The sequence below is a fragment of the Stegastes partitus genome, unplaced genomic scaffold (genome assembly GCF_000690725.1).
Source record: "Stegastes partitus isolate 25-593 unplaced genomic scaffold, Stegastes_partitus-1.0.2 Scaffold281, whole genome shotgun sequence".
NCBI lineage: Eukaryota > Metazoa > Chordata > Actinopteri > Pomacentridae > Stegastes > Stegastes partitus.
In genome coordinates this window covers 593,516-612,218 of record NW_007578012.1, presented here as the reverse complement: position 1 = coordinate 612,218, position 18,703 = coordinate 593,516, and the positions used below count along the sequence as shown (strand labels likewise).

The 18,703-nt window shown below is 43.8% G+C and overlaps 2 protein-coding genes across 3 annotated transcripts; both read left to right on the top strand.

The window, feature by feature from the left end:
* Positions 1–2,386: 2,386 nt before the first annotated feature.
* On the top strand, positions 2,387–7,224 carry cdkn1a (cyclin dependent kinase inhibitor 1A). 2 transcript variants are annotated; one of them, XM_008282709.1, is made up of 3 exons: positions 2,387–2,493; positions 5,176–5,629; positions 5,718–7,224. In XM_008282709.1, exons 2-3 carry the CDS (start codon positions 5,185–5,187, stop codon positions 5,771–5,773), a joined length of 501 nt encoding a protein of 166 aa, XP_008280931.1. In that variant the 5' UTR covers positions 2,387–2,493; positions 5,176–5,184; the 3' UTR covers positions 5,774–7,224. The 2 variants fall into 2 exon arrangements, with proteins under 2 accessions (XP_008280931.1, XP_008280930.1); XM_008282708.1 differs by lacking the exon at positions 2,387–2,493 and adding an exon at positions 4,762–4,797.
* Positions 7,225–8,332: 1,108 nt separating this feature from the next.
* tmcc2 (transmembrane and coiled-coil domain family 2) lies at positions 8,333–16,820 on the top strand. The gene is made up of 6 exons (XM_008282718.1): positions 8,333–8,349; positions 11,882–11,939; positions 12,758–13,150; positions 13,476–14,095; positions 14,559–14,694; positions 16,521–16,820. Exons 1-6 carry the CDS (start codon positions 8,333–8,335, stop codon positions 16,818–16,820), a joined length of 1,524 nt encoding a protein of 507 aa, XP_008280940.1.
* Positions 16,821–18,703: the final 1,883 nt, after the last annotated feature.

The following is an 18,703-nucleotide window of genomic DNA, read 5'->3' as shown; positions in this document are numbered from 1 at the left end:
ACAGTCCAGGGTCTGGGATCATTAAAATCAATTCACACACAGATGGAGTCTATGTAGCTTACACAGTTATTCATCAGGACGGCTTGTGCTTTGTTTGCAGAGTGTAAAAAATCTCCATATATAGCAAAGAGTGTGCAGCTAAAGTGAGTTCAATACGTGCAACATGCCTAATTAAAAACAGTGCCGGGTAATAAAGCTGCAAACAGCAGAACTTCCTTGATTAATAAGTAACTAAGCTGCAATGCAAAGTCAATGTGCTTCACTTGGAATCAAACTTTTCACGGTGGATGATGAAAACAATGTCGACTGCTCTGGCAGACCCTCTGCTCTGTGCAGCTGCCTCGGAGCTGAGAGATAATAAAGCGTCTGCTCAGCTGTACAAATGTAGAGGCTTCCGCTGCAGCAAACATCTGCTGCTCCGTCACAAACAACATGCACACATTGTACATTTGTGTTCTACCTTCATTAACTTCAGGGCATTTCTCCACCGACCGTAGCTATGCTGTACGGTCGACACACTCTTTGTGCCAAGTCTGTGTTTCTCTTGTGTCCCATCAGTCACCTCGTTAACAAAGGCCTCACTGTGGAGTCAGATCAGTTGGGCCTTTATCCAACGCATCCTACAGTTGGGGCTCTTGTTGTTGATGCGCTGAGAACTAGGCTGAAGGGCAGCATGAAGGGGCTGGAAAGAATGAGGAGTCTCTTGGCTGACGAGCTGCCGAAATAAACAGGCCAGGCTTCAACAACAACAAGAGTGGGTGGGACAAACTGTTGAGTACAATGTGTGACCAGTGTGGAAGCTCAGGGGTTGGAACAGGCGCCTTGGTTTAGTGAAACAGTTATTAGAAACCCTAAACTTTGGATCACAATGACTACAATAAAAGGGCTGTGGAGAAATCTGCAGGTTATTCCAGATTATTCAGGAATGAAAAGGTACAAATCTGATGTGTAGTAGATTTCCTGAGAATAAACTCACTTTAATACTTTTTGGGATACTGTACTGTACAACCCTGTGGATCATTATTAGCAGCAAAATTCATATTCAGGAGTTTCTCCGTTCATGATTTTGTCCATAAGAAGCATAACAGCGCCTGCATTGTTTGTAATTTAGCTGCACTTTAAACAGAAAAGCCAGAATCAAACTAATACTGAATGAAAGCACATTAAAAACCCTAAATTCAACAATATAATACAAACTAAACCCCCATTAGTCACCTGTGCATTGATTAAAAAAAGAGCTTCATAATCAAGCAGCTGCAACATTAAAATGCAAATTACACATTAAACTATCAGTAATAAAAGTCCAGTAATACAGACGATTATTATTTACATGTTAGTTATTTATTAACACTTCGTTGCACATTTTGCCACCCACAGCTTTATACGTATTGTTATAAGTGATTAAATGTAGATGTGATAGTTGAATCCTATTTTAAATGAAAGTAACAACAGAGTAAAAGTGGAGCGACACAAATGAAAAGTCCTGCACAGGAAAAAAAAAGGAAAAATACACAAATACCACCTGCAAAATGTACCTAAAGCTCTAAGTAGAGGTATTCATGATGCCAATTGGCCCTTTTGAAAGTGTTATTATTATATAGTATTAGTCAGCGTTTATAATGACCTCATGATTGCAGACTTGAGCAGCGTGTTGCTGCAGGATGTGGTCGAGCAGAGCCAGTTGATCCACTACAGTGTGTGGTTGGTGTTTAATCCCTGGAGGTAATTATATGTTCAGTGTATTAAATATAACCTTTGAAGTGACTATAATTGAAGCATTAGGTTAAATAAAAAGCAGGGGACCATATTTTCTTGTGAAATGAGATGGAGTGTAATTGCAAAGTTACATATGAGCAGAAGTACTCGAGTAAAAGCAGCTCATGTAGTTACTTCCCAACACTGTTTAACTGTAGATTCAACTTTTTTTTTCTGCTCTGAAGTTACACGTGTTCATTCTGCCGCCCTTTTATTTGAGTTATGTGACATCAACGGGAAGCTGAAATGTGGCTTCAGTTCAGGAACGTGAGCACGTAAACATCACGTCTCCTGGCTACAGCGCGCGGCTGCCTGCGCTCGGACATGCGCACTGAGCGCCGCGGAGGGGCTCCGAGCCCGGCGGTCCTGAGCTGGAATTTCCTTCCCTGCATACTACGCGGCCAACTTTCACGTGTGCTCGTGTGTTTACCGGGACAAATCCACGTGTGTGGGGCCGCAGACTCCGCCCCTGCACGGGAGCAGAGGCTCCCCGCCCACCGGAGTTCATAAAAGTTTAGCCCGTGTCCATGTCTGAGAGAATACTTGGAGAAATTATCAAGGAGCTGTTTGTCGCTGATTGCAGTCCGTCGCTTGTCTGGACTTGGCTGGCTGGACTGGATCACATCACACAGCTGTTGTGACTGAAGATCAAGAAGGAGGCAGAAAAACTAATTTATAACTCAACTACTTGAAATAAGGAGGATTTTCTGGTGGACTGGACTGACTTTGACTTGAAATGTAAGTAAAATGACTTAACTTATAGTGGAAAGACTTTTTAAAAGATGTTTTGCAATTTAATGTGTTATTTGTGTGTTGTGTTTGTTTGTATGCACGTCTATAAACAACTGTTCAGGTTGTGTGTCCACTGAATAAAGAGCCTAGTGTCCAACAAGGCTGCTTTATGCCCCTCTGTGTCTATAAATGGTTTTAGTTTTAGTTTTTTTAGTTAGAAATTACAACTTTAGTTTTTAGTTGTAATTTCATTCCTACAGATGACATGTTTACAGGAATAATGTGTGACTAAAGTTGTCTAAGTGTGAATCTATATCCAGCATAGAGTGCACCAAGTGTCAGCTGATCAGTCAGAACTTCACAGAAAGTCTTGAGAATTCCTGGAGCAGCTTCTTCCTGAGTTATTTTTGTGTGCATGTGAGAGTGTGTGGATGAGGGAGGTGGCAGGGTCTGGATCCACACAGTGACAGCCCAGTTTGACTGGGAGACACGAGCTCCAGCCTCACGTGGAGCAGAGTAGTAAACTGGGCAGGGTCCCAGCCGGTTCCTCCGCTGCTCATGCATGACTCAGTCTCCCGCCACAGCCTTGAACCAATCCACCGACTCCCCCCCTTCTCTGACGTCCTGTCCCGTGAGGGAGGCAGAGGAATGAAAAAAAAAAAGAAAGGATGGGAAGTGGGGATCATGTTGCTGCAGAGCTGTGTACCCCCATTTTTTGACATAAAAAAGTGAAATAAATGAGCATTTATTTAATGTTTGGATCCAGTTTGATCAGACTGGTCTCACTGAAGAAGCTCCACCTTGACCTTTGGCCTGCAGGTCTGTGCTTATGTAACAGTGGGTGGGAAGGGGAGACACTGGAACCCATCCCACGGTGGACAGACCAGTATCAGACCAGTATCCACCCTGTCCCAGTGTGTAGCAGGTGATTACACTTATTAATGTTTGGCATATTAATGTGTGCCACATTTCTCCATTGGTCCCCAGATCCCATCCAATAAACTGAACCTCAGAGATTCTTGGATTCAGTCGTGGTGGTGTCTGTCCCTGATAAAACACATAAATTAAAAAAAACATTTATAGTAAAAACCTCAAGATAATACTATTTATTATACACTATTAATGTATAATGAGAATAATGTTAAACTCATTCAAGATGCATTTGTGTCTCTCAGGTGATCTCACATCAAAAGACATCCGTAAAATTATTTATTAAAAAAGAATCTACATGTTTAATACATAAACAAGAATAATAACATTAAGTCTTCAGGTTTATTTTGTCTTACAGGATAAAAAAAAAAGCTTTCAGTCCAATCATATGTGTGGAAAATGCAGATGTGTTGCAGTAATTCAGGAAGCTCAGATGTTTTCTGTTTCCAAGATTTTGCTGATCAGAGAATGAATGAAGTGCAGTTCTTGGAAAAGTGCCACATGACACGATCTCAGACTTCTGCTCTGCTGAGCAGGGCAGCTGAGGCCAAGTCAGGTGATGTAACAGGATATGTTTTGTCAGGGTTCTGTCCACATTTACATAAAGTTCATCAAACTAATTGGTAGGAATCAGTTGAAGGTTGTGTGTAGCTTGGATCTCAGCTTTCCTTCAGTCAGACTGTAGTTCGTGTTCCTGGCTGTTTGCGTGTTCGGTGAGCAGTGCAGACGCTGGTGTTGATAGATTTGTTTTAAACCAGAGCAGCTTCCATGTGATAAAATCAGCTCCACCATTCCCAGCACACTTCATTAGATTCCTCCTCAGTAACACCGCTGTAATAAGATGACCTCTCCCCTCCTGCTGCATAATTAGGGTGGGCTGGGACGGGTTCCTTCTGATTGTTCCCTGAAATGGAAATCCTGGGAATCCTGCCCAGCCCTTCCTGCACGGCTATAATGACTTATTATTCCCCTGAGACGCAGTTGGTTCCTTCCTCAGCTCTCACTGGAAAGCGTCTGTTTGACTCACATCAGACAGAGTTTGTGTGTAAGTTTGGTGTCGATGTGGAAAGAAGATTTGTAATCGATCTCCTTCAGTAATCTGAGCCTCATTGAAGAAATGATCGGCTGCGCTCTGAGGCTGGAGTTGCTCTGTTGAGCTGTAGCTGGTCTGATAGCGCCACCTTGTGGTGTCTGCACTGATCACAGCCGCTGCCCAGGACTAGTCCCTACATGTCTGTCTCAGATTATGTCCAGGCATGTACCGCTGTGTTACTGAGGAGGGCTCAATGAGTCACTGGCTGCTCTCTGCCTTATAAAAAAGCTCCCCAGTGACACCAGTCTGTTCATTCACTGAGGGGATTTAAACTGACTAGAACGATGGTAAGCCTGATTTTTACTTTTATATTCGAGGCAGCAGTAGATAAATTGAGATGGATGGTGTCGTAGATGGAGAACAGGGTTTATTTTCCTTGTTTAAGAACAGGATTATGGTCACCTGAGAGAAACGATGCATCTTTAATTTATGTACATGTTTTTATCATTTGTGCCTGAGTCTTAGAGCTGCTACATTTGGTCAGTTAATGGATCATTCTGTAGTATTTTGGTGTATTTTAGTGTAGAGAACATGTTCGTCTGTCTTTTCAAGCAAACTGCCAAACTGTCTTGTGGAGGATGATTCAGCTCAGGACCAGATGACGGTTCCCATGTCTGACTCAGGCAGCAGGTCTAACCAGAGGTCTTCTCTCTTGTTTCCATCAGTGTAGAACGATGGCTTCTCACAAGCGGATCCTGAGCGCCCTGGGGAACGGTCCGGCCCGGCGGAACCTGTTCGGCCCATTGGACCGAGAGCAGCTGCAGGCGGAGTACAAGGCCGCCCTGCATAAAGACCTGGAGGAGGCCTCACAGCGCTGGGGCTTTGATTTCTTCTCGGACAAGCCTCTGGAGAGCAGCGACTTCCAGTGGGAGGGCATCCCAGGCAGCGGAGTGCCGTTGCTCTACAGACCCTGCATGCTGGGCCGGGGTCAGGCAAGAGGCCAGAGGGCGGCAGAGGCGACGGTTACTGCCAGAGGAGGAAGGGTGGAGCCCCGGCAGAGCGGGAAGGAGAACATCCCTCAGACGCCCGAGAAATTCATGCTGAGCCTGGACAAGCTGGAGAAAACCCCAGACCGAGGCGAGAACGGAGGGTTGAAGAGGAAACAGACAAACCTTACAGGTACTTATGTTTACAGGCTTGTTGTGAATGATTCGTCACGTCGTGTGAGCTGGCGCTGAGCTTAGCTTCCTGTTCTTTATCCCAACAGATTTCTATCAGGCCAAAAGAAGAGTGGTTTGGATGCCACGCAAATCCGGCGAGTGATATTCGGTGGAGCTTTTGCTGCAAAGGTGCCAACATTCCAAGAGAACAACACAAACACTCAGGAATCAAACGTTCTGCACAGACTCTCTGCACAGGCACTCAGCAGGAGGTCGTGTATCCGGCAAACCATCTGACAACTAAAGGGACCTCATGTCATTACTATAAGGTTAATTAGGGTACTCTATTCACTTAGAGGGTAGGGGGGGCGGGGTTGGTGTGTTTCCCAGTGGTAAGAAGGGGACGTTTGAGCAGAGAAGATTAACAGTAATCTCTGGATTTATACTCATTTGGATCGAGGGGTTGCCAAAGTGTTGACGGACATTTCCTACTGTGCATTCCACAGCGTCAGGTTTCTGTAGGAGAAAACGATGGACGAACGCAATAACTGTACACACTTGAATCAGGTGCCTCGCTGGCTCAAATCATTTTGTCCGAAAGCTGCAGAGTGACTGAAAACGGTGAATGGATGGTGGCTCCTTTGTTCAATTCCACTATTGTTTTTCTACAGTGTTTTTTTTTTTTTTAACGTGTATCACAAGGGCTAGGAGTCTTGTTTTTGTTTTTTTACTCTCCAGAGTGTGTAATACTTTGTATCCTGAGCTGTACAATCATGCTTTATCCACCATCATGTACTCATAGGAAAATGCTTGAAGAGTTGTGAGATCTTGAACATGCAGTTTGCTTTTGCTTAGATTGTAAATGACAGAAGTGCCATCATGTCCTCTTCCATCCTTTCTACTGTATGTCAATCGATTTTCAAAGCATGTCTCCATAGCTGCCCTGTCCAGCACCAGATAATGTGGGTTATGAGTGTAGCACCATAACACCTAAACACTTATATTTAGATTATATATATATCAGAGATTTATCTATAGAGTTTATTACAGCATTGTGAAGTAGCATTATCACAGAAGCACTGCAGTATTGCACATAAATGTGATGGTGGTGCAAACGACGCGCCCAGCATCAAGTGCCTTTCGGGCATTTGTTTCGGTATTTGAAGCTCCTTAAAGGACAATCAGAAGACCGCGTTCTCTGAAGCAAACGTATTATTTAGTAAGCTAAAGTGGCATGCTTTCTGTTCTTCTCTATTCTGAAACGCACTGCGGTTTAACAGACAGTGTGTTACAATCTGCCTCAAAACTAACAGAACGTTATTGTGGCTTGTGTTGGCGAATCCTGCTGCTATGAGTGATCTGAAGGGGAGTCACACACAGTCACTGTAACGCTCATCCTGTTCGCAAACACTACAGCGAAGCAAATCACCCCAGAACAATGAAAGCACTTCTGTTTATAGCTGCTTGTGCACAGGTCCTACATGTTGTTCTATGTTATAAGCTGCAAATGAAAAGATCTATCCTTATTTATTGTGAGATACTATGCCTGGTGTTAATTTAGATTTTTTTTAATTATTATGAGAATTCCAAATTCGAATAAAATATTCAAATGGATTTTGGTGTGAGTGTCTTTTTTGTGTCGTCACAGCTGATGATTCATCAGAAATAAATGTTATTCACCTTTTTTTAAAATGATGTCAGACATTTTGTAGTGAAAGGATGGTTTACACGTCCGAATGTAATCGTCAAGCAATATTTGAAAGTTGTTTTTTTTTTTTTTAATTAATTTGATTTTCCAGCAACTTAGATGGAAGTATTCAGATTTTCTTTACTCAAGTAAAAGCAGCGATAAAACAATTAAAAAAAAAAGCTGTGCATGTCATTTTGTAAATGTGTAACAGCGAAAATATCAAAGTAAGTAAAAAATATTCCACATTCAGATTGAACTGGATCCCTGTCAGACTTATTTATCACACTGATACGTTAACAGGTAAATACCACTCTGATGTTGTGGCTGATCTGTCTCCCTCCATGGATCTGATTCTTTCTATTTTCTCTACATTCATTTTTAAATCCTTGACTGGTTCAGCGTATAAAGTTGGAATCTGCTTTGAGCTTCTCCCACATTATAAACCATGTTTCTGTGAGCGGGACAACAGAAAATCAAACTGAAATAACACATATAGAATATATTTGCTCTAAGAAATACCCTTTTATCAACAAGACATGCATGTCCTTAACACTCCTGGTACCGCTGACCTTTGGGTGGTCGTCTCATGTGGTGCTGCTGTTTGAAAATTGCTCCGCCCTAATCTATGAAAAGATTTATGAGAAGTCACGGGATTTTGATCACAAGACATCTCGGCTTGCGTTAACCCACAGTTCCATTTACTTTCATTCGTTGGAGGAAAACCTACACCAGACATTCCCCCTAGCATCCAGAGGAGGCGCTACAAACACAACTAAGCTGCACTGTGCAGGATGAGTAAACGTACGTAGCAGCAGTGAGGTTACAGCACTGGATGACAGGCAGGAAACGAAGGACAAAGGACTGACATCACCTAACTTTCTATGACTGAATGACTGAAACCCATGTGTTGAAACAACCCATGTGCATTTTGGTTCTTTCATAGATCTATTATAAATCTTTTGGAAATATGACACAATCTGCTGGATCAAAAATATATATAGACAGCTGTGGTGATCTGATTTTCCTAGCGGCATGGCCCTGAACCTCTTGTGAGTTACTAACAATTGACTACAGCTGGTGACCCCTGTGAGCCAATTTAAATCGGGCTAATTTGATAAACTCATTACACTCAGCCACAAACACAACAGGAGCTCAGCTCAGATCTGAAAGAGCAAATCAGTGACTCGAACACGTCCAGAAAGTCAGTTGGAACCATTTCAAAGCAGCTACAGATCCTAAAATCAAATGTGCACACCATCTTTTGTAAGTATGAAGTAAATGGTACAGTTGTTTCACAAACTATCACCTGCTGCTGACAGACAGCTGGTCAGGATGGTCAAGAGTCAACCAGGATTCACCAGGAAGTAGGTCTTCAGTGAATTAGAAGCTGCAGGAACACAGATGTCAGTGTCAACAGTCAACTGGTGTTTCTGTGAACTGAGAGGCTGATAAACAGCCGCTTCAGGCTCGACTGAAGTTTGCTGCTGATTACATGAAGACACAAAAGGCCTTCTGGAGGAAAGTTATCTGTTCAAATGGAACAAAAGCTGAGCTGTTTGGCCACAATGAGCAGAAACATGTTGGGAGGAGAGAAGGTGAGACTTTTAACCCCAAGAACACCAAACCTGCTGTGGAGCACGGTGGTGGCAGCATCATGCTCTGGGGCTGTTCTGCTGCCAGAACAGGAACTGATGCTGATGCACAAAGTAAATGGAATAATGAAGGTTACCTTCACATCCTTCAGGAAAACCCGAAAGTCATCAGCCAGGAGGTCGGGTCTTGTGTTCCAACAAGATAATGATCTTAAACATCAAAAGACTGGTTTTAATCAGGCTAAGCCCTGATTTAAACCTCGTCAAGAACCTGTGGCCTGTCATGAAGAAACAAGTTTTCTTCATAAAGCCAATAAATTTAGTTTATTCTGTGAAGAGAAATGGTCGAAGATGGAACCAGAAGCTTGTGGACGGCCACCAAATGGTTCCTTGTTCCAGTGAAAACAGCAAAGGGACGTTTGACTAACATTAGCATTGCTGTATGTATGTTTTTAATGCAGCAGTATTTGTCATGTTTGAATGAATGAATGAACGAATGAATGAATGAATGAATGAATGCAATATTTATTTCAAACAAAAAAATAAACTTAAAAACAAACTTTTGGAGTTCAATAAGGAGTAGGAAGAAGTCTAAACTTATTAACTTACCCCCTTATCACCCTCTGGTTCATCACAATATTACATGTTCCTATGTACAATAAATGGATTTAATATAAAATATGCATCAATAAATAATCAGTTAACTGCACCAATATCAGTCTGTAATTGTACCATATATATAATCAGTGTGATTTCCTATAGAAATGTATATTACCAATATAAATACACCACATAAATATATTTACAGGCCTACACACATACACAAACATATGAATAAGTGATGGATTTAATATACAATATTATATGATATATAACGATATTTAGTCGCTCTTATTAGGATAAATGTGATACAACTACTAATTAATCATTAACAAATAATGGAGGTCTACGACAACTATAGATATGATTAAAAGATTTTTATATCGAGAAGACTCATAGAAACATCTATGAAGGAACCAAAACGTATGATTGTTTGTGAGTTACTGGAATCACTGGAAACTCTGCCATCATGTCCATCACCTTTACAGTTGTATGTCAAGTTTTGCTCAGGACTGCTGGTTAGTAAATTATTCATAAGAATGTATAAGAATATAAAATCACAGGTGCCTTTTGATGCTCCATAACTAATACTTATTTAGTAAATTATTGCTCATAACACAGTGTTTGTGGACTACAGCAGACTTTTCTTCCCTCAGCCTTCACAGGCCGCTCTTTGAAATTTATTTCAGGTTTGTTTTGAGGATGCTGATCAAAGCTGGTTTTCATCTCCGTTCAGTGGGCATCCCTCTGCACACACACACACACACACACACACACACACACACTATACACACCACACACACACACACAATCCAGCACAAAAGAGATCTGAAGTTCCTGAAGCAGAGCTGAGTCGCTGAGACAAGCCTCTGTTGTTGTGAAGGAGGCGGATGAAGAAGAGGGGAGTCACTGCTCTGAGCCGCTGTGTGCTTTGGCACCACATCACTGCAGCCCCACATCAGCACACGCTGGCTGCATGTGTTTGCATTGAGGGGTTTAGAGGGTTTGTACGGAGGGATGCAGGGCCCGGAGTGCTCCCTCCCTCCCTCCTCTGGCCTCGGCAGCACAGAGGCACCTGCACGCCTGCGCTAAGCTCTCCCATCCCCCCGCCCACTCCCCTCCATCATCTGTTCCTTAGCTCCCACATCCATTATAGGGCAGGACCGCGCGCGCTCGCATGTAGACTGAACGGGAGCCACAGCAGAGAGGGAGAGATGTAGTGGAGGGAAGCAGGAGGAGGCGGAGGGAACATATGACACAAAGGAGAGAGAGGGAGAGAGAGAGGGAGACAGATCAGAGCGCCGGAGAGGGAGAGAGGGAGGCTGCAGATATCGATGGCATTAACAATGGAGCATTAGGATCCAGAGAGGTGATAGTCAGCCAGGCGACGGCTGGGGGTGAAGACATCTGAGGAGGGGGGAGCTCAGGGGGAGGAGGAGGAGGAGGGAGAAGGAGGAGGAGGAGGAGGATGGGCCTCGAACACAGACTTGCAATGGCACTGCAAAAATTGGATTAAAGCAGTATGGTAACGTTTCTGATTTAATTTATCGCTGTGCTGCTTGTGTCTCATCCCCGTGTGTTCGCATCCACGCTTGTTGACATCCATCTCTCACGCGCCACGGTGTGTTTCCTGAGAGGAGGGCAGACCCCGTCCTCTCGTTTTCATGCCTCAGACATCTGCCATCTCCATCCTCATCACCACCCCTTGCTTCTCTTCCGACCTTCAGGATGCCTCCATCCATCCATCCACGGCATCACCCTCGTGTGCTTTGAACAACAACAAAAGCAGGAGTCAGATCCGGGTGCTGCTGCTGCTGCAGCCATGGCTTCCTGCTGCTCCGTGCTGGTTTTGTTTGTCTGTTTTCACCCATATTGTACCGCCGGACACCGCATCTCCCCTCCATCGCAACCCTCCCTCCTCCTGTGAGCTTCGCTACTGCATAAGCATCTCACTTTTTTTTCTATTTTCTGACAAGATTAGGAAATGATTAATCACCAGGGACTGCAGTCATCTGTTTTTTTTTACAATGTGATTGTAACCTACTTTTTAAAAAATCACTGCCTGCTTGGCTCGGCTCTGGATAGCGGACAGCACAGGGGGGGAGAGCTTGTGCTCATTTCACACTGTCACGCGAATAAAATACAAATAAATCCTCGCACCGTCCCGCCTGGAGAAATTAGAGCAGCGCTATGAGACGCTCGGTGTCATGTGTCTGCCTGAGCTCATGTTTGCAGGCTCTGATTACAGGCGTCAGGCTGAGGGTCACTAACAATCCTGCCATCTGCCATCATATAGATAGTGACCAGGGAATCCCCTCATGCATGGATCAATGATTTGTCAGCACATATCTAACTGTTCAGACAGATTACATCCTCTGTGCTGTGTCAGGAAACAGTCTGGATCCAGAGGAGAGTCACAGAAACGTCTCATCATCATCATCACAGCTGTCAGGGTTTTAAATGTGCCATTTGTTGTCATTGCAGCTTTTGATCATCTGCAGCTTCTTTTTTTTTAAGAGAAAGGTGTTTAAAAGTTGTTTGTGTGCTGACTTTCTGAGGCTGTGCTGGAGCAGGAAGCAGTGTAATTATGTATCATCTAATTAATGCATGATGGCCTTTCTGTGTACTCTCTGATCTCTCCACCAAATCAATTATAGCCGTAAGCGCCAGGGCTGGAAAGTAACTCATTTTAAGCACTCGCATCTCAGAAGGTTTAATCATTTGCTCAGTGACTTTACTTTGGCCCCAGGAAATATATTTTTTAAGAGAAACTACACCTTTAAAAATAAATGTTTAATTTGGAGAAAAAATAGGGACTTTGTCTTTCTGCACAGTTTCTACCCGATTGTTTGTTTTTCTGTAGAGAAACGTGACTTCTTGCTCTGAGTAAGAGGCTCTGAAGTCATATAAATAAATGAATACTTATTTGTTCCACTTTAGTTATTTTCAAAACACTTCTTGGAAAATATTAAGAAAGTATATATGCTCCCATACCAATAATTGCAGCAGAACGTCTGGTTTGCTTTTGCATCGATAAATGAATATATAACATCTAATCTCTTACAATCTGTGGAGAGAAAATACAATACGCGTCATGAGCCTGTTACTCAGAATAACCTTCATAAGAGCTGCTTTTCTGCTGTTACTTGAGTAGATTGAAATAAAAACAATGTTTATTCTGCTTGAGTCAACCAGTATTTTCATCTGGAGCGGTCGTCGCCCTGTTTGCACCCTTGACTACCCCCCTGCCCTCTTGTCCCCTCAGCTGGACAAGAGCGAGGTGGCAACTCTAGGCCTACCCTCCACCCTCAGCCATGGAGGCTCTGACAGCAACATCAGCGCAGACGGAGCGGCGGCAGCGCCGTCTGGGGTCGTGTCCGGAGGAGCAGAGGGATCAGGGGAGCCTCAGCGGACTCGTGTTGCTCTGGAGCACCTGCAGCAGAAGATCCTGAAGGTCACCGAGCAGATCCGCGTGGAGCAGGAGGCCCGTGACGACAACGTCGCCGAGTACCTGAAGCTAGCTCACAACGCAGACAAACAGCAGGCCGCCAGAATCAAGCAGGTGTTCGAGAAGAAGAACCAGAAGTCAGCACAGACCGTTGCACACTTGCACAAAAAACTAGAGCACTACCATAAGAAGCTAAAGGAGATAGAGCAGGTAAGTGTGTGTGTGTGTGTGTGTGTGTGTGTGTGGGCACACAATCTCTGTCAGTGGAGCTGTTTTTGGACTGTGGCTGTTTTGAATAATTATCTCATGAGTGTTCTATCTTTGTGAGGACAGATGTGTCCAGAAATAGACTGACGATTCTCCGCACACTTATTTAAACCAACGCATCATCATCCTGTGTCTCACCTAAATCTCTGCAGGACCTGCTTTCCTCATCTGTCTTCCTCAAGTTTTGTCCCTTAAACCTAATCACCTCTCTCCTGCCTTTGAGATCCTCCATTTCTCTGCTTCCTCATCTGTCTTCCCCTCTCTGCAGAATGGACCGGCCCGGCAGCCCAAGGATGTCCTGCGGGACATGCAGCAAGGACTAAAGGACGTGGGGGCCAATGTTCGTGCTGGGATAAGTGGTTTTGGAGGCGGAGTAGTTGAAGGGGTCAAAGGTGGAGTGTCTGCCCTCACTCACACAGCCGTGGTGTCCAAGCCCAGGGAGTTCGCCAGTCTTATCAGGAACAAATTCGGTAGTGCTGATAACATTGCTCACCTAAAGGACACGCTCGAAGACGGGGTCGGGGGCCACTCTGAAGACACCCCCACACCCAGAGCCCTGAGTGGAAGCGCCACTCTGGTCTCCAGCCCAAAGTACGGCAGCGACGACGAGTGCTCCAGCGCCACGTCCGGCTCCGGAGCAGGCAGCAATTCTGGTGGGGCGGGAGGAGGAGGAGGGGGTTTGCTAGGACCAACCATGGGGAGCCCAAGACTGGACGGGCACCACCACCACCACCACCACATGCACAGTTCATGGGACTCTCTACTGGAGGGCCTGCAGGAGATCAAGGCCAGCCAGTCGCACATGGAGGACGCCATCGAGGACATGAAGGGCCAGCTGCAGAGCGACTACTCCTACATGACTCAGTGTCTGCAGGAAGAGCGATACAGGTAGACGCCACCCGCATCATGAAGACGTTAAGGCTTCTGGTGTATGGTCATTTTATTTATACCTCCTACCTCTTTGGTGGCTTTTAGTATCAAGACAGTTTGTTCCTACTGAAGATGAATCTTTAGTGTGTTCCTACATTTTAAATGCGTTTGTTCGGGACTATTTTCAGCTGTGACTGAATACCATTTGGTGTTCATGTGAGGATTTAGTGCAGCAGGACAGTAGGAATAACTCAAAAGACTACTAATGAAAGACTATGGCATCCTGAGCAACAATGTGATTCATTCCCAAGTTTGTTTGTTTTTTAGATTTTGGACAAGAATGGTAAGTTTTATGGTGCAGAAGGTCACATCCATCCACAGAGACAACCCTTGACCTGTGCAACCCCTCATCTAATGCACACATTTTAAAGGACTCGTGTGTGTGTGTGTGTGTGTGTGTGTGTGTGTGTTGTATCTTCAGGTATGAGAGACTTGAAGAGCAGCTAAATGACTTAACAGAGCTGCACCAAAATGAGATGACCAACCTGAAACAGGAACTCGCCAGCATGGAGGAGAAAGTCGCCTACCAGTCCTACGAGAGAGCGAGGGACATTCAGGTAAAACGCTGCTACGTTATTAGTGGACTTAAAGATGTGTTAATAGCTTTAAATCATCCTACGGACTAAAGGACTAAAGCTAAAAACAGGTCTTGCTGTTATTGTAATAATACTAAATCCTGCGTCTGTCAGAATTCATCGATTTCTTGTTACATGCTGAATATTTCACGTCAAAATTTCGTTTCCAGATATGATTCAAGTACGAGCTCATGGTAATTTAAAAAGCTGGTGTCAATAACTAGCAGGTAAATAACAAAGTAAGTGTGTGTTTAGAGTTCACAAAGATATGTGAAGGGGACCAAATACACATCCTAACACTGAGCCATACCCTGTTTTTGGCAATTCAGTCACATTTTCAAGGATCTGAACTCTTGGAAGTTCTAAGGAAAACTGCAGATCGGGTTTAAAGATGGTGTTTCTGTATTTCTACACGTCAGCATTACCATTTCTCCGCCATTGGAGCAGCTCACAGGGTCCTGCTTGGCCTTGGCATGAATCGGCCCTGTTAGCCGTTCTGTTTGTGGTGTCGACAACTTTGACTTTAACATAGAGTGTGTCAAAGCAAAGAGAAAAATAGTTAATTGGACGTAGCAAGGACATGGAGAGGGCAGAAGAGAAGCCCGAGTTGCTCTGTCTGAGTTTAACCAACCAGCCTTTGTCTTCTTCCTCCTCAGCATTGAGTTTCTCAGGGCTACTCAGAAGTATATTTCCCTTGACTTGGTACTTTTTCTCTAGAAGGGCAGTTCTTGCAGTAGGAACAAGCACAAAGGTTTCGGGCCGCCACTAAACGCCCAGCATGTTCCTGCAGTGGAAACAGGCCGATTGGGATGAGAATTAAATCCACTTTTGCAGGACAGTGTGACAAATATGAAACAGCCAACTTCTACCACTCTGGTGTTTCCAAGTATTGCTGTTGGTGCTGACTTGCTGTTCATTTTGCTCAGCAGGTAGTAATGTTTTGTGGCTGCTAGCAGTAGCGTTAGCATCAGTGCTACTGCTAACAGACAACCTCCTGCACAATGCAAGCCAATTAGAATCAGAAACACTGATGTCAATCCTGTGATAAAGACAGAGAGAACAGGTTTTTGTTTAACGCCAGTAGAAAGTGTATTTTGAAGCCTCTACTGGTGCAAAACAAAAGAATGAACACCAGAAAAAGTTGGCAGCTGAGTGTTGGCGCTGCACCAGCTGTCTGAACAGCTCAAGGTCAAAAACTCAGGGTGTATTTCAATATCCATGTTATCATACTATATGGTAGCCTATGCCAGATAATATGTTAGTCTGCTCCAGTACATAGTATGCCAAATGCAAAATGCCCAGAATACCCAGTAAGCCATCGTACTGGGCATTCTGACCCACAGTCCTCCACGCGTTGGAAGATACGTCACATCCGCTACAGACGTCGAGGAGTCATGCAAGTATTAACAAACTTGAGTCACTCGGAGCCACAGATATGTTAAAGTTTAAGGTGCAATACTTTGACAAAGTCGTATGTTCTCACAGTGTGCGTTCAGTATGTCCGATGTAAGGGCAGCTTCAGTAGGTACGCAACATAGAAGGACAAAGTATGTGATTCAGTCGTTCAGATTTGATTTGACCTGTCAACTCTCAACTGTCAGCAGATTGTGAGCACTTCAGAAAACTAAGGAAAACACAGAAAACCATTTGGTTACTCACACAGATCAGCTGCTCCACATTTGCCAGAACATCGTGGACGTCAACGCTCATCGTAAAAAGCTGTTTGAGAAAACAGGTTTTCAGATCCTTTAATCAAAGTTGTGGGGAAAAGACCTCACCGTGTGTTTTGTGTTTGTGCGGTCACACAGGAGGCCGTGGAGTCGTGTCTGACCCGCATCACCAAACTGGAGCTGCAGCAGCAGCAGCAGCAGGTCGTCCAGTTGGAGGGAGTGGAGAACGCCAACGCTCGAGCTCTGCTGGGGAAACTCATCAACGTCATCCTGGCGCTGATGGCCGTGCTGCTGGTCTTCGTCTCCACTCTGGCCAACTTCATCACCCCGCTGATGAAGACCCGAGCCCGGGTAGCCGCCACCGTCCTGCTCACCTTGCTGCTCTTCGTTCTGTGGAAGCAGTGGGATTTTGTGGAGCCGTGGCTGCTGCCCAGCTAAGCCAGAGACTCCAGCAGAGAGCCACAGGCTGGTTTTCTACTTACGAACACTAACGAGCCCAGAGACTGGAACAGAACTGCTGCACTTGTTCCCCTTTGAGTTGAAAGGTGGAGTTTCTGAGGACAAAACATGGCACTTTGAGCTGAGGAGCAGATGAAATGTGGCTACAGGGAGAGCTGAGAGGTGTTTACAGAGCAAAAGAACAGAAATTCTCTGCTTGCCAAGCGACTAAAGACGTCATCTCATCTCACCCAAATCTCCTGGTGTTGATGACCAATCATCGGTTGCATCGCTGTCACCAAAAACTGAGTTTCTTCCAAGAAATCTTTGGTCTTTTTCTAATTATTTATGATACGAGAATTACAAAGACTAGAGCAACTTATGACTGTAAAACGCCGAACATGTTTGCTGTAATCTTCATGTTGAAGCTATAGTATATTGAAGGGGGAAAAGGGGGTTTTTCATGAATGTTATGTGCTCATGCATGTCCTCATATGTGCACTGGGATGCATCTAGCTGGCATGAGTTAACATTTCATGAATGACAAAATGAATCTTCTATAACTGCCATTTTGTTGTCAGATATACAGTGCAGACATGTCGTATCTCCGCTCGGTGTCATTCCTGGTTTGTTTCACATCCTGTTCTGGTGTTGAAGCAGTGCTTTTAGATTCTTTCTTTTAGTCTTTTTTTTTCTTCTTCTTACGATTGAATGAACAGTTTTAGAAAAAGAACTCTCTCGCTGAAATTCACCACAACGCTCCGACGACGTACAACTTTTTTCTGTCCATAGATGCTCTTTCGTTACCACTTACTGTAGAACTGCTACTATCCACAGTGTCAAACTAACTGGCATGTCGAGGTTTATATCCAGTTTGCAAAAAATAATTATTGCTGTTTTATTAAACGATGTAAGAAATAAATGATTTCATATATTAGGCTGATCTCGGTTACATCCTTATTATTCTTGACCTTTTAACGACTTTGAAGACGGTAACTTAAGACGTAGAAGCATGATTTTAAAATGCATCCGTCAACAGAGATATACGAGTTGCAACTAATGGCTTTATCAATAGTTAATAAACTCTTCATATAGGTCAGATTAAGGCCATTAATAAGGCCGGGGTGTGAAAATCCCCAGACACTTATTTGCTGCAGAGGATCTGGACCAAATCAATTTATTATTGATGTATTAATTAATTGATTGCCAACATTATAACTGCATTACTGCCAGCTAGAAAGAACAAGCACATATTGTTCACAGCCAAATCTGTTTTTATTACTGCTGCATTATAAAGCATGAAGCGTTACTCTGAACACATACTGCAGATATTTAACTCTTTTACTGATTCTTACAGTTACTACAAAGATATTTCAGCATGATGAATGTACCGTCCAACAACTTGCTCCCGTTTTTTTATTTTTTAGCCGTGCTGCTTTTATTTTTTTGTGATCATATTTTATTTTCCTCTTAATCTTTCTGATCTGTGTCCATATTCTCTGCTCTGTATAAACACAGCCTGCAGCTCATCTGAAAAGTCTCATGACTGTTGGTCTTCTCAGTTGCGCCATCGAGCACAGATTTTATTTTGTTTTACAGAATCTGGTTACTGCACAGCGTATTTTTATTTAACTGTTAAATGAGGCGTGTAGAACGATGTGGTTTTGATGAAATATCACAATTTTAAGATTAGACTTGATTAATTTTCCCAGCTGGACCACACATCAGATAACTACGTCTGATGTGTTCAAGGACTGTCAGAAAGTTGACAATCCAGAAATTCCTCCACTCTGATAAACGGTGGAACCCACTGGCAGGTTGAGGGGCTCAGAGGGTTATCTGTTATTAACAGATTAGGTTATATTCTATAGCAGTTTTATATG